The sequence below is a fragment of the Mixophyes fleayi genome, chromosome 1 (assembly GCF_038048845.1).
Source record: "Mixophyes fleayi isolate aMixFle1 chromosome 1, aMixFle1.hap1, whole genome shotgun sequence".
NCBI lineage: Eukaryota > Metazoa > Chordata > Amphibia > Anura > Limnodynastidae > Mixophyes > Mixophyes fleayi.
Genome location: NC_134402.1, coordinates 381,882,423 through 381,907,173, shown reverse-complemented (window position 1 = coordinate 381,907,173; position 24,751 = coordinate 381,882,423). Strand labels below are relative to the sequence as shown.

General features: G+C 40.1%; 1 protein-coding gene across 3 annotated transcripts in view; it reads right to left on the bottom strand.

The window, feature by feature from the left end:
- MCC (MCC regulator of Wnt signaling pathway) overlaps positions 1-24,751 on the bottom strand; it is a 256,345-nt gene that overhangs the window by 63,859 nt on the left and 167,735 nt on the right. For all 3 annotated transcript variants that reach the window (XM_075179709.1, XM_075179717.1, XM_075179725.1), the window contains one exon: positions 14,537-14,679. In XM_075179709.1, the coding sequence (XP_075035810.1) occupies positions 14,537-14,679 (143 nt within the window). The remainder of the gene's footprint in view (positions 1-14,536; positions 14,680-24,751) is intronic.

Below are 24,751 nucleotides of genomic sequence, written 5' to 3'. Positions count from 1 at the left end.
AATGAAACAGGCACAGGTTAAAAAACAAAAACCATATCCCAGACACTATAGGTAAAAGTGCTATATAATCTGGAAAGGATTTGTACACACCGACACTACACTTCAAAGCTGCGCAACTTTATTAAGATGTCACATTTCACATCTACACTAAGTGGAATTAACATTCCTCTTGCCTAACAAATGAAAATGTCTATGTAATGATTTTGTTCAGCGATGTCTACCCACTGCTCACTATCCCACAGGCCTCACAACCTCCCTTTTCTCTCTATTAGTTCTGTCTGAAACGAGGGAGAGAGGTGCGCTCGTGAAAAAGTAATTTGCCAATACACAACATTCAGAGAACAGGTAGAGTACTCATGTTGGAAAGGCTGATTGAGAATACAGAGTGTTCAGCAGCAGCAACTGACCATGAGTTACTCTGTCAAACTCCACTGGTTTTCAATGGTAAAGCAATAAGGGCAAATGGAGTGATTATGGGTGCAGCGCACAATTAATTCATTTGACCAGTTATCAGAGAAAAGGAGGAGGATCTGTGTTCTCAGTCAGTTCTAAATGTATGGATAGGCTGTAACTTAGGTCAGAGAGGCATTGTGGCAGCTTCCATTCTTATATAAATCATAGCTATGCAGAAAAACAAAGTACAAATGAACTTATGCCAGTATATTTTATTTATAGAAAAACAGAGAACATAATCCATGGTTATATTTTGCCGTTGATTGTTATGACTCTTCATCTGATCTGTACACGAAAATTAAAACAAATCACAAACAAACCATAGCCGTCAGTTTATCAATGCTTCCCTATGCCTCCTAACACAAATATACTTGTTGCTGCCTCCTGGACACAACTGATGCTCAACTAGAAGCTTTCCGGTACTCCCCTCTGCGGCCCAGGGTTGGACTAAAGGGTGAATATTGTTTTATATTTCTCTTATACATCCCCTTCACCTCTAGCTACCAAACCAGAAAGGTTTTGGGGGGCTGTAAAGGAGATGTCCTGCAGACCAAGAGAAGATACTTAGGGCCCATTTTCAGGCTTAAAAGAGGAAATTTCCAACTGGACAAACCATGTTGCCATACAAGCAGTGAAAATTCTTTTTTTTTTCCTTTATGCAATAGAAATACTGCCTGTTTTGACATAGAATACACAAATACTGCATAGCTCTATTTTGCACTGCAACGTGCCAACCTCCCAAATCTAAATTCTGCCCATTTTGAATTTGCACACAATAATATTAACAGATTTCCACTTCACCTCGGTGGAGCCCCCCAATCAGATGCAGATGAAATAATAAACACATAAAACAAATTCTTCATGCTAGCTTTATGTAAAAAAGAAAGCAAGAAAATAAATGAATGTGCTGGCTGTTGGAGGAGTCAGGGGCCACAAGTAAGGCCGCCAAATACTGCCAGGCTGCTCAAACCCATCATCAGAACATGTAGCATTGCTGATGAGAATAAAGCACATCTTTATCGCTGTGCTGGACATTTTAATTAAAAAAACTGCACCATCATTTGGAACAGAATTAAGAAATTTATATTGGCTTCAATCATTTTCACGCCAATGAATGTCATTCGATGTACGATGTCACAGTAATAAAAGTAAACTCCACATACTTTATGAGCTGGAAAGAACAAAAGGCAATAAAGATCTTCAAGAAAGTTCCCACTGCAGATATCCTACCCATGCGAGCATGTAGAATTATTCTTCTGACCTTGAAGTGCAAAGTCGCTTACAACATCAACTAAACATTACATTTTACTACAACACCAATCTGCCCCAAAATTAGGCCTCTGAGGAAAAGAGGGAACGTGGAAACAAGTCAACTTGCAGGCTATTACCTCTCCATCCCCAATGTGCAATATTTTGTGTCTGCAGCTTTTTACTATCATGCCATCAATAAATGGACTTGTATTTTATTAATAGATTACTTCAAGATTGATGATTTACTATTGTTTGTTATACTTTCACAGGAAGATTTCAAATTGTACAACTGTTCTAAGTGTATAGCCATACATGCAACATTAAATTAAAAAAGTCCTGGGATGTAAAGAAATATGTATAATCCTGCAAAGCTTGAAATTTGCTAGTCCTATCTTGCAAAGATAACGCTGTGCTACAATTAAACTTGGTATGATATCAGAGTAGCAACTGTAACCAATCAGAACCCTATATTCAATACTTCTCTAGCAAATCAGCAACTACCTGCCCGTCTCAGGGAGACAGGTTCACAGTGGGTGGGAGAATACAGTTTTTAAAACTTATGCTTTTGAAATGTACATATTTGATTACAAAAATAAATTGTGCACACCTAATTTTAATAGGTCTACAATTGGAAACATATTTTGAAGCTCTTACTACTGGCTTAATAAATAAGTGTGCATACAAAAAGGTGTTGCAGTGTTCATTTGAAGCTGAGCTGAAGTACAACATACATATTCCAAGTAAAACTCAGCATCAACATTGATTAATATTTTAATGCCCTGTTTATCTTTGAAATAATTGCTCTTTACGGCATGCTAAAACAAAGTGGGGAAGGCTATATGTATTCTCCAGCCTTTCTCAAGTTACTAACATGACAAAAAAGGCATCTGTGCTGTCTCTTGTGCCCATTACATTCTTGCTGTACTATGCAAGATTCTATTCCGCCTCCCCCATACAACATGTATAATGCAAAGATCTGCACACAACATCAGCCTAGCTGTCATCACTCCTTTCCATCTGTTACACTTTTATTGTGGCTGCTTGTGCTCAACCTGAGGCAGGGTGGCCCACCAAACACAATACAACGAGTAATAACCTCAACCTCGCTGCCAAAACAGTATACTGGAACCTTGGCATGATGGGGCTTAATTTAATTTAATTTACAATGCAAGGGGTGCAAATTAGTTTTCTGTTTTGCACATAAGTTAAATACTGACTGTTTTTTCATGTAGCACACAAATATCAACTTTAAATTTCAGTGTACAAATAAGCTATCAAGTATTTGTGTGCTACATGACAAAACAGTCAGTATTTAACTTATGTGCAAAACAGAATACTAATTTGCACCCCTTGCATTGTAACATGGTTTTGTCCAGGAGACTTAAATAAGTTTCTTAAGTTAAGATCCTTAATGAATCAGGCCCCTGATTCTTATCAATCTTGTGTTATTTAGTTGCATTAACAATCCTATAGATGCAAGCTTGTAGGCTGTGCCTTCTTACCTCTCCGTCTGTATTATCCAGTATTACTTATTACTGCGTTTGTTCCCACAATGTAAAGCGCTACAGAATTTGATGGCGCTATGTAAATAAATGATAAGTATCAAGTCTATGTGAAGTGCTGGATTGTAAACTCAGAGATATGATTACACAAATTACACTGGCCGGCAACCATGACAGCTGATAAACAGAACACAAATACACACTACACACACTACACTTACTTTATCATGATTCATTTCAATGGGTCCATTTACTGCACTGACATTTTCAAGACTTTTTTTTTTTTTTTTAACAGTAAGCAATAATTTTCTTTAATGCATACTAAGAAATGTAATTAAAATTTTAATACAAAAGTTGCAAAATGCTTAACATATAATGGACTGGATATATTTACACAAATGAGGTTAAATTATTTCACAAATTATCATTGTATTTTGCTGTACAGATGCATTTTCCCACCAGGTGTAGACATGCTGGAACAAACTGTTTTGCACTATTATTTTACTTTGCTTTTCCTCATTGAACATTTGTACACCAACTTTTATTGGTCCTTGACTTGATAACGTCACAGAAATTAGGGTGATGTAGACTGCAGGTCAGTCAGAATATGAGGACATACTTGGCTTCATATGTGGCATAATAAAGCAGCACATAATGGTATGAGGTGCGCTGAGGTCACACTCTAGGGCAGGGGTGTCCAACCTTTTAGCTTCCCTGGGCCACATTGGAAGATGACGAGTTGGTTTGGGCCGCACATAAAATACACTAACACTAACGATAGCTGATCATCCAAAAAAACATAGAAAACATAGTTAACATATTAAACTTATTTGGAAATGAAGTTAGTAAGAGTTAGGAAACCTGTTGCAGAATCATGATTAAAGCAGTAGTCCCATTACCAGCTACAATTTAACTTACCTGCATCTGTCCCTTAGTGGGGTTCGGGGAATTAAATGCCCAAAACTTTTTTTTCCTCTCTTTCTGCACCCATGAATCATTTTTTTTATTGACCAGTTTGAAATGGTCACCGATATAGGTAGCATCAGGAGGACTAATAGAAATCTACAGAGATTTAAAGATAGGGTGGTGGGAAAAATGGCTCATGGAGCAGCCTCCGATGAGGGTAACAATGGGTGATATTTTCACCCTACTCAGCACTGCACATTTAAAATGGTTTAAAATATTAAAAATACAATTATCTCTTAATACTTATATTAGATACATACAGAGAACACAGCTAGTTCATAATTGCATGGTGCAGAAAGTCCAAATTCAGAGTAACAACAATAAGATACTGGATAATCTTTCACTGCTGCTGATAGTTCGCACGGTTGACTCCTCTGTGCTGCGCTACGCAATGGATGTTGGGTGTGATGACATCACCCCCGACATTCACTGCGAGCGCCACACGGAGGAGGAGACCAGGGAGGGAGCCGGAGCGCCAGCTGACGTGACCGCAAGGTAAGCATTTTCTTTTTTTTTTTTTTTTCAGTGCTGCCCCCTTGCCACAATCAAAACTCCTGCTGGGCCACATTTACAGGCATGCTGGGCAGCGGGTTGGACAACCATGCTCTAGGGCCTCTAGATTGTTGGAGCCCAGCAGTTATGTCCCCTTCAGCTGTGTCCCTATTTCATATAAGTAATGTGCATAACAATACACATTAGTAGAAAATCTGCACTTTCACACACATTATACCTTCCCTTATACCATTCACACAACTTTTGTAAACTCAAAAGAATGGCTTTGATAGTTATTCATGCCATGTGTGCATGGCTTAAATGCTTATCTTGAGTAAGTTAGTTAAGAAAACATACATACACCAAGCATGTTTTAACTCAGTTATCATATCATTTCCTCATTAGGCACAATGTTTATTCTTAGCCACATTATTGTAAGATAGAACACAGAACCTCCTACTTCAACCCACTCACAGGGGGGATTCAATACAGTGTGAACATCGCCTCCATGCACATACTTCCACCTATTATGGTAACTCATACACATCAATCCTTGCCCCAATAGAGCTTACAGTCTAAATTCCCTAACACACACACACAGACTAGGGTCAATTTGATAGCAGCCAATTAACCTACTAGTATGTTTCTGGATTGTGGGAGGAACTCGGAGTGCCCAGGGGAAACTCATGCAAACACGGGGAGAACATACAAACTCCACACAGCACAGATAAGGCCATGGTCAGGAATCAAACTCATGACCCCAGTGCTTTGAGGCAGAAGTGCTAACCACTAAGCCACCCGACCGCCCACGTCAAGGCGATAGGTCTCTGCAGACCGTTCTGGAGTTCCGGAGACACATTGTGCTGAACTGAATCTCCCCCACAGTGTCAGTGCAGCAGAGGTTCAGTATGTAGAATGATTTAAAATTATAAACCAATAAAACAAAAAAGTGTAATGTGTTTTTCATTGGTTTAACAGAGGCCTTTATATAACCCTGTCATGATAAACCCTGCTCATATGTCTTTCGAAACCTAAGAGTAAAAGAAAACTACATTTTCTGAAACCAAGATTGGGCTGAAGAGAAATCTAAGTAGAAGCACATCAAGTGATGATGATAGTTAGTGTACAAGTGTGTATTAGGGAGAACTGGGAGCATGGTCAGGGTGGTTTGGGCATTAACAGTGGGAGCATTTAACAGAAGTAATTGGAATACCACTTTTGTCATCATCTGGCTGATGTCTTGATGAAAGGTTAGGCAGGCCAGCTGGTAAGGTTTATAGCACACGGCCAATCATTTCCCAAAGGATGGAGGCTTTAATGCGAGAGGTTTCATGATTTAATGATGGTTTAACTAAATTGCAATGTATCAGGTTTTGGTTACAAAATGTAGAAAAGCTGCAGAAAACACAGCGTTTATTTGATATAGTCTTGAGGTTTCAGGCTTATTCTGTAAAACAGACGTTCAAGCCAGGGCGCTGGTTTGGGGGATTTAAGTAAATAAATAGAACAGAATTTGAAAGTGGCAGCTTTGCTTAATCGGCAGCTTAGAAGTCAAAGCAGAGTTTAATTTATGACTAACTTTTGGTGCATGTATGTATGTAAATCCATACATACTATATATATATCTCCATACACACACACACACACACACACATCCATACATACTAATAAATCCATACATACGAATATATAACTATAAATATCTACCTGTCTATACACACACATACATATATATATATACACACACACACACACACACACACACATATATATATATACACGTATATATACACACACACACACACACACACACACACACACACATATATATACACATATATATATATATACACACATATACGAGAGAGCGAGCAAGAGAGAGAGTGAATTAACCTACTAGTATGTTTTTGGAGTGTGGAAGGAAACCGGAGCACTCGGAGGAAACCCACGCTGGCTAAGTGGTTAGCACTTCTGCCTCACAGCACTGGTGTCATGAGTTCAATTCCCGATCGTGGCCTTATCTGTGAGGAGTTTGAATTTTCTCCCTGTGTTTGGGGTTTCCTCCCGGTGCTCCGTTTTCCTTCCACACTCCTAAAACATACTGGTAGGTTAATTCTCTGTTGCAAGCTCCAATGGGGCAGGGACTGATGTGAATGAGTTCTCTGTTCAGCGCTGCGGAATTAGTGGCGCTATATAAATAAATACAGTGTGTGTGTGTGTGTGTATGAAATAAATAAAAACTAATATATATATATATATTAATAAAAGTCAGTGCAGCCATTGTTCTATTATGTTTCTTCAGGATTTTTCTGCCACTTAGGGCCAGTAATTCTCTGCATACTTTCTACACTGTAGTAAAAATACGACATTAACATTGGTCACGTCCTTCTCTAATCAATCAAATCAGTGTGCCAAGCAGATTTAAATGAGAACACTAGTGGGAGAAGTAGAAAGTGATGGATGAAAGTCAATGAAAGTTCATCATGAAAAAAACCCTGCAAAATATCTGGGAGCTGCTAGGGATGTCAGAGTAATCTGCTATAACTCAATTCACACATGGCATTGGCAACATACCCAATTGCTGATGAACTACGAATCCCAGCATCCCCTGCAATACAGAGAGTAAACTTGTCTTCTTTTCTGCAACCCTCATGACCACGTGAATGTCTTTTCATCAAGGTTTTTGCATTTTCCATACAGCACTTATTTTACCTCGCCTATTATGTACGATATCATGCTTAAATCCTTGCATATATGCCTCTTGAATGTACTGTATTTGCCTGGTCCTCGACATCTTTTTACTGAGCTATATTTACCCACTATATGGTGCTGTGGAATTTTTTTTCTTTTTTTGCATCAATAATTTTATTGAACATTTTCAAAGATATATGGGGTACAGAAAAAAAAAAAAAGAGGGGAAGATAAAGATACAAACAAAGGAAAACACATAGGGGTCCCCGCGCAGGGGGAAAGGAATCACTCGATTAAAATAAGGCACACTATATAAACAATGTACATTTAACATTTACTGATAAAAGAAAAAGAAAAAAATGATACAGCAAGATATATCAACCTTCATTTTGACCAATCGAAGAGGTTTCTACCATGGAAGGGGTATCAGGGGGTTGGAGCTAATGATAGGCTGGGGGGATTCTATGAGGGCCGCTGGAGAATGAGCTACTGGGAAGTCAGGAGTATCTTGAGGAGCCCCAGGGCCATCTGTGATATATTCATGTCACCTAAACCATCTCATGATGGGAGCTGATGCAGATGAGGAATAGGGCGTATCTGTTGTTTCCATCTCAAAGCTATATTGTATCTTAGAGACGATTCGGGTAGTGGTGGGGGGGAAACGGAGACTTCCAGTTTTGTGCTACTGCTCTAGCAGCTATCAATATATGGCCCAAGAGGTAGCGATCGTGCTTTGGAATGGAAGTCGGGTAGACATGGAGAAGAGCCAGGGCTGGGTCTAGGGCAACAGGAGTCTTTAAGACAGTTGAGATCAAAGCAAATACCTCGCCCCACAGCGGCTGAATCACTGGGCAAGACCAGAAAACATGGAAAATATCAGCTATTTGGGTACATTGGCGCCAGCAAAATGTTGATTGACTTGGAAAGAACCTGTGTAACCGCTCCAGGGTAAGGTACAGCCGGTTGAGAAGTTTGACCTGCATCTCTGTATGGTTAATGCATTTGGACATACGGTAGGAAGTTACATAAATTCTTTCCCATTGTTGCTCAGTGAGCCTTAAATTCACATCCATTTCCCACTGGGTTTGTGCAGGAGTTTTAGTTGGGGGGATCAGAGAGTACATGTAGTGATACCAAAACGTTATTCCACCTCTACTACTACTACTACTACTCTTCGTTAGTCTATCTATAACAGATGATGGAAGCGAAATGAGAGCGTAGGGGGTCCTAGAGACATTTCTGACCCAGTGTCTGATTTGCAAGTATCTATATGTTTCTGAGGATGACAAGCTAAAGTGATCTTGGAGTTGAGAAAAGGAAAGAAAAAGGTCTTGGGCAAACAAATCTGATACTGAAGAAATCCCTCTGGCTTTCCAAACAGCAAGGTTTAGATCCGAGATGAGTTGACCCACTGCCTGGAGAGAGAGATTACGAGATGGGAGTACAAAGTTGGCATGCAGCCCAATGATTCTATCCCACACCTGCATGGCATCCGAGATGGACCGTAACCTATACACAACAGATGGGCGGACCGGCCTGTGTGTCCAGAGAAGGTCCAACAACGGGTAGCTAGGGCACAAGGCTCTCTCCAAATCCACCCATGGCTGTGCTGTGGAATTTTAATAATAATAATAATATTATTATAATACTCGCTGACCAAGGTTGTGAATGATTTGATCACAGCAAAAACTGAAGGCCATTACTCCCTTCTAATTCTCCTGGATCTCTCTGCTGCATTTGACACTGTTGATACTCTCTTCTCATACAGACGCTACAATCCCTAGGTCTTGAAGGCACTGTCCTATCCTGGTTTTCATCCTACCTATCTAATCGTTCTTTCAGTGTTAATTTCTCTGGATCCATCTCTGCTCCGCTTCCTTTATCAGTTGGAGCACCACAAGGCTCAGTCCTAGGTCCTCTGCTATTCTCTATCTACATCACGTCTCTTGGAAAACTAATACGCTCCTTTTGGATTTCAGTATCATCTCTATGTGGATGATACACAAATCTATCTATCCTCTCCTGATCTTTCACCATCTGTGTTGTCTCACGTTACTGACTGAGTTGGCGATAAGACATCCAAGATTAAATGACAGAAAGACAAACTCAATCTGTCAAAAACTGAATTAATAATATTCCCACCCAAAAACAGAAGCTTCCTGCATGACATTTCTATTTCTGTTGATAACATGATCATAAATCCCACCCTGCCAGTTCGCTTCCTAGGTGTAATCTTTGACTCACAACTAATATTTTTTCCCCACATAGACTCTATATCTAAAATTATGTTACATACATCTAAAGAACATTTCCAGAATACTCACATATCTCACACAAGACACCGCAAAAACATTAATTCATGCACTCATCATCTCCTGCATAGACTATTGCAACTCCCTTCTTACTGGTCTTCCCAAAATCAGACTTGAACCCCTACAATCTTTTTTTCACGCAGCGGCTAGATTGATTTTCCTTGCAAACCGTTCTTCCTCTGCTAAACCACTCTGTCAGTCTCTACATTGGTTACCTGTATTTCAACGAATCCAATATAAAATTCTTCTACTAACATACAAGGCCATCAACAAAATTGCACAGACATACATGTCCTCACTTGTCTCAATATATCTCCCAACTCGACACCTCCGTTCTGCACAAGATCTGCGTCTCTCTTCCACTCTCATCACATCCTCCCATTCCCGGTAACAGGACTTTTTACAGGATGCACCCACTTTGTGGAATTCCCTCCCTCGCACAATAAGACTTTGCTTTAGTCTTCAAACCTGAAAACCCACCTCTTCAGGCAAGCTTATGATATTCCTCAACCACCATCTTAATCTCCCCTATTACCACTCTCTACACAGCTAACACAAGACAACAACCCTCTGACCAACACTGCTGTGTGACTGATCACAGAGCCCACTATATACTTTTTACCTTTGCATTCTAGCTGGACCAATGTGCAATATGATGTAGCACATGCCCTTGTGTATTAAACTCTTATTGTCCTATAGATAGTAAGCTTATTGTAAGTATTGTTTTATTAATGTTTGTTTCCAATTGAATTTGCTGGCGCTATATAAATAAATGTTGATGATGATGATAGTGGTTGTCGTGTCTTTGCTTTCAGTATATTTTGGATGTATCCTGTTCTGAAGTAAGAACTTTTAGTCAGTAAAAATTAGCAGGTCCTGCCCTTAGTGGAGTGGTCTGTGCCTGTTTTAGCTTCTGCTAGCTTAAGCTTCTTGAGGATCAACCAGTAGCTGACACAAAACTGGTCTCCTGTAAGTGCCAGGTGATTATACATTGGTGCCGAAAGGTTGGACCAGAAGCTTACCAGTACTATACATAGACTGGAAATAACGATTAACCATCTAACTAGACCAAAAATAGATGAATAAAGCACGAATATTACAGAAAACCAAGGAAACATTTTACACTATGGAACTAATCCAGTACTGTTTATGATTGGCATTAAATATCCCACTGATGCAAATAAACCCACATTCTACTAAGAAATGTGTAACACAGTACATAGCTTGTTATGTAATACTGAATTATATGTTACTTTCATAACTATGCCATTCACGTGAGGCACTAATTCCAGTTTCTTTATGGTCAATGTCACCACGAACATTGATGCCCTTCAGCCATAAGAGAACATAAAGCTCCCATCTGTCCAAGTCATTGTTCTTTTACATTCCACTTGTTAGCAACAAGATCTGATCCAGAGGCGGAACTAGCAAGCTGTGGCCCCTGGTGCAGAGAGGCGGGAACTGGGGCCCCGACCCACTACACCGGGGACGCAACAATGATAGTTCCACCACTGATCTGACCGATCTTGTTACGGATCTTTGCAGAGGTTATACTTCTAAAGTTCAGAACTGTTACATTCATGGCTATGTTTATATTGTACATTAATCTAAACACAATGAGGATGTGTGTAATAACTATGCAATATTAAACACGACGTGCCATGAATGTTAGAAGGCAGCTCCCATGGAGAGTCTTATCAATGTCTCTCTCATTTCTTCAGTATGACCTCAGGTTACTGTCCAAAAACCAAACCAGTTCAGTGGGGAGAGATAGGGGAGGGTTAGAAAATGGGCATTAGAGAAAAAGTGGAGTTTAAACATCCACTAAATTATCTGATAATTTAAACTGAAAGTCCCCTCATTAAAAGAGAAGCAAGAACGGTCATATTTTATTAAATTATTAAGCTTAAAAGAAATTTGAACCAAGAAAGGCTTTATGTCCTGTTTTGCGTGAGTTTAGCACTTACACAATTCTGCTTATAATAGAAGTATAATGTGACAAATAGTTCAATATGTGACAGTAATATAAAAATCATGCACATGTGCTTTCAGTACTTTTTTATATAAAGCAAAATGCACAAATATTCTCACCACAATGGAAATATTAAGGCATCTGTTTAGAAAAGAAAAGAACTGGTGCCAAAAATTGCAATAATATTCATATTAGTTAATAAAGTTAATCTGTGGAATATTTAGCTCAAGCATACATCATTGTCATGGGAAAAGAACAGCTTATTTTAATAATGTCCTTACATTGACATTTTGAAGTGTAAAAATGTATAGATTACTCGAAGACACAGTGAAGACTTTAGCTGTTTACATTTGGGGGAGAGGTGAGGGGATTCTACTAAAAGTTGATTTTCCAACTTTTCCAAAACTATCAACAAATCGCTAGAAATCGCCAAGAACACAGACGTGATTTCTTTCTCCCAGCTCTCTAATCTACAAAACAGCATTTTTAGCAATTAAAAATAAAAATAAAAAAAATAGATGACCGCCAACAAGGTTTACAAATCACAGAGCTTTTGTCATTATTTATTTCAATAAGGTTTCTATATGTAGCAACATGCTTGAAACCTCTCTGAAATTACATACATTACAGATAAAGACTGAGGGCCGGAAGGCTTCATTTGAGTGGCTCACTCATTTGTTAACACTGGGTAATTATGCTGAATATTAAAAGCTCCCATTGCAACTGTATTAATGAAATTGTAATTTATTTTCAATAGTGCATAATCAAAGTGTTAATGAAGATCTTAACATTTGCAAAGCATGTTGTATGCTCCTTTTGTAATAAATATATGTTAATTAAAAAAGTAATTATTTTTCTGTAGTATGACATTAAACTATCTTGCAGAATAGTTTGGTTACCCGACATGAGACAGCAATAAGTGGTTTTATTGGTTGAAACTGCTGGTGTGTTGCCCAATCAGGACGCTGCACGGTGCTGCTTGTGGTGACATTGAACAAATGCTTCCACAATGTGACTGGATGAAATCATGGAGGCTACCTCTCGATTGGCTCTCCTTGCTAGCAGTGACACAGGCAGCATTGTTAACGCTAAGGCATTGTCAGGGTCTGATAGTGTTGAGAGATCACTAATCACTGCTGATTTGTGAGCATTAGTAAGGCCAAGAGCATAAGTGGTCAGAGAGTCATTAACCAAGGTGCAATTAGGAAAATGTTGAGTAACATCAATACTGAAAGCATTCAAGGTCTGTGAATGAGATATAGGAACATGTGTCCTGGTTCCTGAGCCCTCAGCCGTATAACTATGTACACAAAGGGTGACTGTGGTAATTTTTGTGTGTATTTATTTAGCGCCAATTATATTATGCAGCACTGTACAGAACATATGTATTTCACATCTGTCTCGGTCCCGTTCACAATCTAAATTCCCTACTACACACTTATACATGGTCCATTCTGTCAGTAGCTAATTAACCTATTGGTTTATGTTTTTGGACTGTGGGAGGACACCGGAGCACCAGGAGAAAACCCACATATACATGGGAAGAGCATACAAAGTCCACATAAATATGCCCCAAAGTTGTGAGACAGCAATGCTAACAACTGTGCTGCGTCCAAGGTGGCTCTGGTACTCTTTGTATAAGTGTGTACAGAGAATCTGCTGTGTTACTTGAGTAAAATTGTAATTGTGCCAATATTGTGATTTGCTCTGTGTATTTGTTTAGTCCTGAATGTAAAATTATTCTTTATTTGTGATGTTTCTGTCACAAGAACTCTTTTTTTTTTATTAGAATTTCACTTATAACGGTAAAAAGTCTGTCTCACCATGCCTATGAACTTGGACAGCACTAATATAACTTAAAAAATATGTCAGTTTTTTTTTTATAAGTTGGATTCATAAACATAACACATATGGGAATAATAAAATGACTATTTTTATAGTTCTAACAGATCCTTCTATTATGGAACACATTTCCAAAATGAGTTTTGTCATGCAATTGGAAGGCAGACAGTGCTGCAAAGACCCGAAGTAATTTAGCCCAAGTTTAATGCCGAGCAGGGTTTTAGTTGCTATATTAATACAAAGAAGCCTGAGGCAAATGCTTTAGCATTAACAATCAACACGAACAGTATCACTAGAGAATCAAAACAGTTTATCAACGTTTATTAAGTTAAATACATACTGTTGCACCCCCTTGGCATGATAATTAGCTATTGTTTGCCCCATGGATGTGTTTATGAAAGCCTTCTTAGGGTGATGCAGTGTTTAACTATGAACAGTGGTTAACATTTGTATAAAATCACCAGGTGACCTTGATTGTTGAGCAGATGCATCTATAACATACATACGCACAACACTCTCCAGGCACCAGGCAGAGAACAAGGCAAGTGTCATGACATAGGATAGAATTCAATTGCAATTTAGGAACCATACTGCATAGAGACTATATAGTTAGTTGATACTACTAAATAAGGATACAGTCAGGAATCAAAACTTTCAATGAGGAACCTTTTCATTGCTTATTCCTCTCTCTTTAAAGTTACCTGATAAGAAACTCAGTGCATGATAGCAAGAGCCCAGAGGTTTGAGCACTGGATGACTTGAGCTGACCTAGAGATTTGGCCTGCTAGGACGGAAGTGTGAAATTGATGTAGCACCTGATTGGATCGCCAGACACAGTCTAATCAGGTGCTTATTCCTTATTCCAGTGCTGACAGATATAAATCTAATATTCATGCTCTTCTGTTTTCTTAGAGAAAAATAAAAGGATTTTGTTTTAGGAGTTCACTATCTTTTGTTCTACCAATTTTCAAACGGTCTATATTGCACAATACATGTTGCATCCACATTGTTTGTAACATAACTGCAGGAATTTTTGTTATGGCCTTGAAACTCACCCATATCGACAGTAACCATTGTCGACTGATTCTCTTGTACAGAGACTGAGGTCTGGTCCTGGTCCATGCTGCGAGAATCTTCATTGGCTTCAAGCTGGCTGTGACTGTGTTCTGATCGTAGCTCTGAATACTCATCTTCTTCCCTGCGGAACAGACAGCGCACAGATCAGAGATCATCCCTCACATCATGAGCACTTGTAGTTACTGCATTACAAAGTGCGTTCCTCATGACTGTTTTAAATCTCCAACAATACATGAAGGTTAGCCAAAAGGTTAAGGTGAAAATGTGGTCTTTTTGCAAAGTCAAAGTAACCTACAAGGCTTCGGTCACATATATTGTGAAAGTATAGTAATACTTACCCAAGACATATATATGCCAACTGTCCTTGGAAATTATATTTTTAATATTCCCCAGGACTACTTCACTTTTTTATTTGCTTTTGGCAGCTATCTGTAATTATGTCTATCCTGTATAACTGCAAATGAATTAACAATGGCTAATTAAAATACAAACATTTTTAGTATAACTTTTTCCTGATATGTAGTTATGGGGTTCTACAACTATGTAGAGTTTAACAGAATTGTATTAGGGCCATGTCCAGTAGACTGGTCATATTGTGTAAATATAGTGTCCTATGCCTGTAGAGATTGTAAAAGAATCGTATTATGTATAGGTCTATTAGACAGGTGTAGTGTTCCATGTAATTTAATAGAATTATATTATGATCATGTCTAGTGGTCATGCCAGGTTCGGTAGGTGTAGTGTACTATGTAAATATAGAGCACAGTAGAATGGTATGATCATACTTGCCAACTCTCCCGGAATGTCCGGGAGACTCCCGCATTTTGCGAGTGTCTCACGGACTCCCGGGAGAGTATGGCAATCTCCCGCACCTGGATAATTCTGACCACTTCCTAGTGAAGTGGTGCAGAATTAGGTTCCAAACGCAGCAATTCCCGGTGAATCGCAGCATTTGGCCCCGCCCCCGCTGACAAATGACGCGTCATTACGTCATGGGGGCGGGTCCAAAATGAGGCTCATTCGGGAGCCCCGCCCCCCATTACGCCCACCTCCTCCGCAGGGTCCCGGAATTGAAGATCGTAAAGTTGGTAAGTATGGGTATGATTGCCCGGTGGTAATATATTGAGTAGGTATAATGTTATAAGCCTGAGCGTTTGGCATACAAATCAGAACAGGCTCACCAGCTCAACTGTAAAGTGTCACTGGAAATGGCTTTGAAATGTTAGCAAGTATAACTTGTATTGGTGGAGATTAAACCAGCCTGATAAAAGTGCATTAAAGCACCAAATTCTTACAAGTACATTGAATTATATAAGTAGCTTTATAAAGTTCAGGGACAACGCTGTAATTGTGAACAGGTGTACATCTCACGGACATATTGCAGTCTAGACCACCAGCAAAGACGTCTCTGTAGGTCCTACTACAATTCTTTATGCTATGTATAGTTTGTTAGACACAAACAATTAGACATCTATATTTGTTGTACCAAGTAAAGACCATCAAGTGACTTGGATTAAGCATACTGTTTGAGTAATGGTTTTCAGTTTTCTGAGAGGAAATTACTTGGTGGCTTTATACCACAATGGTACATCATCTAAAAATAGTTTTAAAGAAGGACTACACTATAAATGAGTTTCTAATTAAAGATTGTCTCTCCTAACTAGCAGATGTATTGCAGGCTTATCCGTGCAGTTTTCTACTATGAGGATACGAACATGCTTTCAGTAGAGATGTTCACTGACAACCTGTGTTTTGGTTTTGGATCTGGATTAACTTTGTGTTTTGTTGTGGTTTTGGCAAAACCGCCCTTGCATGTTTTGTTTTTGATCTGTATTTGTTAGAAAAAATAGCTAAAATATGCTTAAATCACATAATTTTGCTCTTTTTTTGTTCTTACATTATTATTATTAAGCTCAATAACACTAATTTCCAGTCAATTTTGACCACATCACAGGTCACAATATTATTTTCATCCACTCTCGGACAAAGACTGCAGCGAGCTGGCTGGATGCTAAGCGACAGAGCAACGACACAAACACAAGGCAGTTCATAGCACATCTAGGAAACATTGCCACACAGCAATGGCAGAAAGAAAAGTGGTACAAGATGGAATGGTCCTTGGGCCCTCCCACCCACCCTTATGTAAAATATTGAAAAGGACATGTACAGTTTAACAAAGCAAGCACTCCAGCAACAAACAGTGCCACTTTTGTGGCTGAAGTGCTTGGTTTGTTTGGGCCCCCACAAAACAAGCTACCAATAGATTAGCTGCCTTAAGCCCAACAGTGCTGTCAATGAACTCTACATTATTAAACCATGTCTGCTCGTGCTGCACCTTTAATCTCCTTCTGCTCTGTGGATATCTCCCTCTCATCCCTGAACAACTGCCAAACTTATGTAGATACAGGAATAGATATTACAACTGGAGTGGCATTAGATCTGCTTCAGACATACTGTTTCACAGAACATGTGGGCAACATGGAATCTGTCATGTTGGAATACGCTGCATTGAACAGAGATTTAAACCAATGTATATAATCAGTTGAGGAGACCGTAGTTGAGTTAAAACGTGACCTACCGGATGAGATCCCGGATTTAAGAGAGCTTGTACATGAGAGATACACTGCGCTTCAGAAGAATAATACAGAGGAGGTCCTGAGGCAGGAAGATAAATATGTCCAGTTTAAAGAACAGCTAAGAGACCTGAGAAAACAAATGGGTGTGTCACTGGCCCCTGCAGGCTAAGCTTTGGAAGATGAAGACGAGGAGATCGCTGCCACACCGAGTACACGGCCGGTACAGTGAAACTGAGAATGGCTCATGAAATCAGTTATTGTTCATTTGATCGCTCCACCCATTCCTTGGATAACTGTGGTAATTCGACAGCTAATACATGGCGATGAGCGCTGACCCCCCCCTGTGATGTGTGCATTTATCAGAACAAGACCAATCAAGGGTGCCCCGGCAGGTTGGAGATGATGAACCCAGTGAAAAACAAAGTATGTGTTCACAGTACGAAAGAGAAGCAATTGAAAGGATGATTGAAAGCAAACTTCAAAAGGGGAAATCCGCATATTAATAAAAAAACTGTTGTCTTTATACCGTTCAAAAAAAAAATAATAATAATCCTCCACCATTTTTTGGATGTTGATAGTTGCTAGTAGGATCCGGTGCAGTTACAGCAGAGGTGTCACTAATTTTAGTCACTTTTTTATAGTAGACAAGACCAGATGTCAAAATGTTGTGCCGAGTCATCTGCATCATCAATGGGTGTCTTTGATTTTTGCAAAGCACACAACAGTATATAGCACACAGCGGCAGCTGAAAGGAAAAGTGGTGCAAGATGGAATTGTCCTTGGGTCCTCCCAGCCACCCTTATGTTGGATCTTATAAAGGACATGCACACTTTAACAAACCAAGCACTTCAGCGACAAGGAGTACCACTTTTGTGGCTGATGTGCTTGGTTTGTTTGTGCCCCCACAAAACAAGCTAACAATGGGCTTAAGGCACACTAAAGGTAACGGTGGTGTTAATGAACTCTACTGTGGCAAGATGTTGTTGTCATCATCCTCATCCTCACACATTATTAATTCATCACTGCTGGAATCCACCATTACAGAAGTCTCAGTATTTTGATGTAATTGGCGGGAAAGGCCTTCTTTGTGGAAATTGTAGTTCATTTTTTTGAACATCATCTTTTCCACATTTTGGGGAAGCAGTCTCCTACGCCGATCGCTGACAAGGTTCCCGGCAGTGCTGAAAATTATTTCCGAGTACATACTTGAGGGTGGGCAGCTTAGGCAGTGCAAAGAGAGTTGGTACATGGGTCTCCAAATTCCCTTTTTTTCCTTCCAGTATGTAAAAGGGATTGTCTGATGTGTCTATTTCTATGCGGTCTTTAAAATAATCGTCCACCATCCTTTGGATGTTGATAGCAGGATCAGGTGGAGATACGCAGAGGTGTCATGTTTTTGGTCAATTCTTTTAGACCAGACCAGATGTCAAAATGTTGTGCCGAGTCATCTGCATCATCCCTGGGTCTCATGGGTAACCTAAGGTTTTTCCTAGCAGCAGCTGACCAAGAAATTGAAGGAGGAGACGCTGTCCTGTCACGTAACACTTGAGCAGTCATCTTGCTCACCAGGAGCTCCTTGCATCTCTTCAGATCTGGGGCAGTTGGAAACAAAGAGAAGACATATCTCTTAAACCTAGGATCAAGCACAGTTGCCAAAATGTAGTAATCTGATTTCAAGATTTTGATAACTTTTGGATTCTGGTGATGCAAATAAAGTACTTGATCTACAAATCCGACATGTTTACCGTAATTGCTTTGTTTAATCTCCTCCTTCTGTTTCTCAAGCTGCTTTTCCAAAAGTCTAATTAAGGGAATCACTTGGCTCAAGCTAGCAGTGTCTGAACTCACTTCACAGGTGACTACTTCGATGGGTTCAGCACCTTGTACAACACGGAAAGTATTCTCCACTGTGCTTGCGTAAAATACATCCCCCTCCTATCCCAATGTCATGGCTTGTGGAGTAAGCGTGGATAGCTTTTCGCTGTTCCTTGATCTTCAGAAGCATATACAGGGTGGAATTCCACCATGTTAACACCTCTTGCTTCAGTTGGTGGCAGGGCAAATTAAATTGCTTGTCACATGTTGGCCCTGCAAACGGGCATCGGCGCCCTTACCTCCTTCCTGCAGGCGGTGAATCCAGCGTTCCGGTCACATCCTTCGATGGTGGCCACCATCTTGCCGTCGGGTTTGTGCAGATCTGCTCTTGCTTCTTCAGACCCCCACTCGCTCCTCATTAGCCACAGTATCATTTAATCATTCTTGGAGAACCGAGCCTGAGCAGCTCTAGTTTTCAGCATAGATGTAAATGTTTATTCCAAGATTATATTCTGTCCTCACATTACAGTCCATATTTGGCAGACATTAAACCAGTTTAGACTGATTTATTGGAAAGGAAACATTAATTACATGCTTAACCACGCTGGGAGGTATAGACTATTGCTGCATATTGTAAGCTATGACAAACATTTTGTGGAGATTTACTGTGCAGCAAACCTTGTTTTTATGGGGTGAGGGGGAGGTATTTGCAGAATGTGATAATTAAGAGGTACAATGGCATAATGGCAGAGAGGATCAGCAACAGGCATTAATAAATTCTCTATCTGAAAATGCAAGAACATAATTCAAACCCCCAAACAAGCAGAAAATTAGGGGAGGAGGGGGGGGGGGGGGGGGGGGTAACTCTTGACACTGACTGTCGCAAACACAGGATGTGCTCCCACCAACACACACTATATACATTAGAGATGCTCACAGAACCCCGTGTTTTGGTTTTGGATCTGGATTAACATCGTGTTTTGGTTCTGGCTTTGCAAAACCGCCATTGCGTGTTTTGGTTTTGTTATTTTGTTTTAAAATCAATGTTTTTGTGCATAAAATAACCAAATTTAGTGCTCCACCTGTTTCTTGGATAAGTAATGTAATTGTAAAGCTAATAAAACTATCCAAAAAACAGTTTCATTCCTGCTAGGTAGGCCTTCATTTATTCTACACACAAACCAGATTGTCTTTGTCTTCCTCTCCATCTATGCATATTGGCAATGCAGCCATTTTCTTTGGGTGTATATTACACCCTACACTTATAGTTAAATATGTAAAGAAATGGACAAAGGCAGTTTGGTTTCTGTCTCTATAGCCCCCCCCCCCCTCCACTTGTAGAAAATAGTAAAAAAAAATCATCCATTATAGACTGTACAATATTAATTGAAATAGACAAAGGCAGTTTGGGGTCAGTCTGTGTATGACACCCTACCCATAACGAGAAATTGCCAAAACGGCAGCCTTTCAAGACAGTATGTGATATGGAAATGCCCCAAGTCCCTTTCCTCTTTGGGGGTAGATTGCACCTACACTTAAACAGAAAGTTTTAAAAACATGTTATCGTCATCATCTGGAGCTTCATCCTCACCCTCATCAGTGTGTACGTCATCATCACAGACTATAAATTCATCGCCGCTTCAATCCACCATTAGAGAACAGTCAGTGCTTGGATGTCTTTGATGGTGAAGGCCTTCCTCGTGGAACATGTAGTTCATTTTTATAAACATAATTTTCTCCACATTTTTGAGAAGTAACCTTCTACATCGATCACTGACTAAGTTCCCGGCTGTGCTGAACACTCATTCAGAGTACACACTGGAGGGTGGGCAGCTTAGGTATTGCAAAGAAAGTTTGTACATGGGTTTCCAAATGGTCTGCTTTTCCTCCCAGGAAGGAAAGGGACTGTGACATTTCCATATCAATTACCTCTTGAAAATAATCCTCCACCATCCTTTGCATGTTAATACTCGTATTGGATGGAGTTATGGGTAAGGTAACACATTTTTTTGAAAAATCCTTCAATCCACTCTTGATAAAGTTCCATATGGGGACGAAACGCGTTGAGGAGTTATTATGAACATCTTGAATATTACTTCAGTGTAAGTACTGATGTACTTTGTATGGCACAATAAAGTTTTTTATACCGATTGATTATTTTGGTCTTCCATGGGTCGAGTATAAGGATCGGAAGGGCACTATCGGTGTTCGCAGCTACATCAGTGCAAAACGCCGGAGGACCTATTACGACATCAAGGACACGGCCTACATTACCCAGCACTATCTGATTGTGTTCTTTTGGCTGGATATCGAGACCGCAATTAGTGCTTACCATCGGGCGGTCAGTTTTTCTCCAGGAATACAGTTTTGACCATCAAGTCCACTACGGATCATATACAAACTACAGCCCGTTGGGGGGACTGTTATCATCTAATGGAGTAACGCCATTATCCAGATTTGAGCCTACAATGGTACTTTTGTTATGTGTATTTACATTGGTCAGCTATAAGTTTATGTGCACGATTCATTAATGTGGAAAACCACATGTCTTCACACGCAAATGTATTTTGTTTTTTGAGACTGTAGATGTGGTGTGTTATATATGTTCTGTCACTGAGCGCTGTAGAATTGGATTATAAATCCTTCAAACCAGCCCATATGTTAAATTGCTCTGGTCTGCCCCCTGCGTCTTCCCTGCTTCTTTTTGGGAAATTTTTTTTTTTTTACTAGCAGCAGCTGCTTGAGAAAGTGAAGGATGACACGTCGTCAAGCCGAGGCCCAGTACAGCGGCCAACTTGCTGAGCAATAGCTCCTTGCAAAAGTTCACAAGTAAAGACTCAATGTATGTCTTAAACCTTGGATCAAGCACAGTGGCCAAAACGTAGTGATCCGAGTTCAAGATCTTAATAACTCGAGGATCATTGTAAAGCGAATTAAGTACTTGATCGACAAGGTAAACATACTGTATTGCTTGCTTTCATCTCCTCCTTCAGTTTCTCAAGCTGCTTTTCCGATAGTCTAATTAAAGGAATGACTTGGCTCAAACTAGCAGAATCTGCACTTACTTCTAACGTCAAAACTTCAAATGGTTTCAGCACCTTGCACAGCACTGAAAGGATTCCCCACTGTGCAAGACTGAAATACATCCCCCCTCCTTTCCCAATGTCATGGCTTGTGCAATACGCTTGGATGGCTTTGCGCTGTTCCTCCATCCTCTGAAGCATGTACAGGGTGGAATTCCACCTAAAATTTTACGTGCCACGGAAAACATCTCCTGCACCTCACGGTTATTTCGTAGGAAGCTCTGCACCACCAAGTTGATGGTGTGAGCAAAACAGGGAATGTGCTGGAAATCACCCAGCTGTATTGTTTGCACTATATTGTTGGCGTTATCAGAAATTACATATCCTGGGGAGAGTCCAAGTGGTATAAGCCATGTATCAATCACATCTCTTAGTTTGCGTAACAAATTGTCAGCCGTATGTCTGTTAGCGAAGCCGGTGATACAAAGAGTGGCCTGCCTGTGACAAATTTTACATAGTGGTGTAAATGCTGCTGCTGTTCCTGCTGGTGAAGGTGAATGACCAACCCAGTGGGCTGTCACAGTCATAGTCTTTGGTTTGGCCACTTCCACTTGTCCTAATATCTGTGGTTAAGTGTACAGTGGGCAGAATGGCATTTTTCAGCGCAATCTCTACATTTGTACACACTTTTTTGTATAGTTGTGTAATATCTTTACGGGAAAAATGGTGTTGCGATGGAATTCTGTAACGCGGACACAAAACCTCAACTGTGAAAAACCAGCTGCGTTTATTGTGGATATTGGACGCAGATCTAACATGGCAGCCATGTCCTCTGATTCGCTTGGCGACTGCTGTCATATTTGCTTCCCCTAGTAAATGATTGTTTCACAGTTAATTGTTGAAATGTAGGACTGCTCATTTTCTTGACCTGCCTCTGGGCTGACGATTCACCCCTAGCAGCAGCAACAGCAGCAGCAGTGGGACTAATGCTTTCTTCAGAGGAATCAATTATAGTGCAGGAGTCATCCAGCCTTAATAAGTGGGATGCAGGGCTAACTCCAAGCGCTACTGAGGATAGTGATGAGGATGGTGTGGTGGGTGTATTTTGTAGCCATCGGGATGTCGGTGAGCGGAGGGTCCTAGCTGATGGAGTGCTTGTAATTTTTTTGGAAGAACTTTCAGCTTTTCCCAACACTTTTCCATGAACTCTCGTTAAATGGCGTAACATAGACGAGGTTCCAAGACGGTTAAGGTCCCTCCCTCGACTGACTGTGGCTTGACATACACTACAAATGGCTATACAATTGTTGTCTGGATTTGGGTAGAAATAATTCCACACATAAGTGGATTTCTTTGTTTTATGGCCAGGTATGACAATGGCCTTTTTCTTGTCACGTGCCAGAACTGCTGCCACTGGTGCAGGACTTACACAAACAACCTCATCAACATACTCATTAGCGCCCTCGTCGCCTACACAAATCTCCCCCTCATCCTCTTCTAATTCCAAAGTGGCATCCTCAATTGGTGTATCACCGGCTTAACTCGGGCTGTTCAGGCACACATCAGCAGAACTGCTGAAAGGGCCCCTCTTTATGGGTACACTAACAGAATGCTCACGATTAGACATACCACTGTTGGATGGACTCTCCACAGGGATTGTTGTCATTTTTGATTCAGAGCATACATTATCCTCTAATGCCTTACTGTTTTCTTGCAGCTCGGCTTTGACGCGTAACAATAGTTGTGCACCACTTTTAGACTGCAAATTACTTGGTCTTGCTTGGTCACGAGTGACCGTACAAGAAGAAGGCTCGGTAACATTTTTGGATCTGCCACTAATAAAGAATGAGGACTTCGCCTTTCTCTCTTTGCCACTGCGTGTGTAGAATGGCATGTAGGCAATTTTTTTTTTTTTTTATCGGCAGTTCACTTGTCCTCAGTTACACTTCTTTTTCGCTTCAATATGGTAAACTTTTTTTTGGTGTGTGTTTTTTTTTCCAGATTTAAAAACACTATGTACTTTTACATTGCCTTTCCCAGATGACGTACTGGGAACACTACCATCAGGACTGGTGACAGAACCTGGTTGCGGATTCTGCTCATATGTGGACTGCTTTGAATCCATTTTAATGAGCCCAAATCACTTGTAGTGCAAAATATTGTATTACATAGATATTGCTGACAAAGATGATTTATTTCTTTTTGACAGCCAGAAAAGTTGTTATAAAACATTGGGGAATATTGCACACCCCAAATCACTTGTAGTGCAAAATATTGTATTACATAGATATTGCTGACCAAGATGATTTATTTCATTTCTTTTTGACAGCCAGAACAATTTAGTGTAAAACACTGGGGAATATGAGACACTCCAAAAGCACTTGGAGTACCCACAAAAGAAAACAAAAACCTCCTCTATCCCTGCTCTAATAATTGCAAATGGTATTAATATTATAACTGAAGAGATTAGTATAGACCCTCTTATGTGTACACTACTTGCTCTGTCCCTGCGCTAATATAGCCTGTGACCTAACCCTGCTCTCTCCCTCTGTCATATGGCGATGGATTGCTGTGGAGGCTGGTATTTATGCTTTTCAAATCTTGCGAGAACCGAGCTCAGAAATACGAATACGTCACAATGACGTTTTGCCTCGATTTCGATTGGGCGGGAGAGTACCGAGCGTGCTCGGCTCGGTACTCGGATAGGTTAAATTCGGATGGATTCGGATCTCGGGGAACTGAGCCCGCCCATCTCTAATATACATATAAATGTCTAATG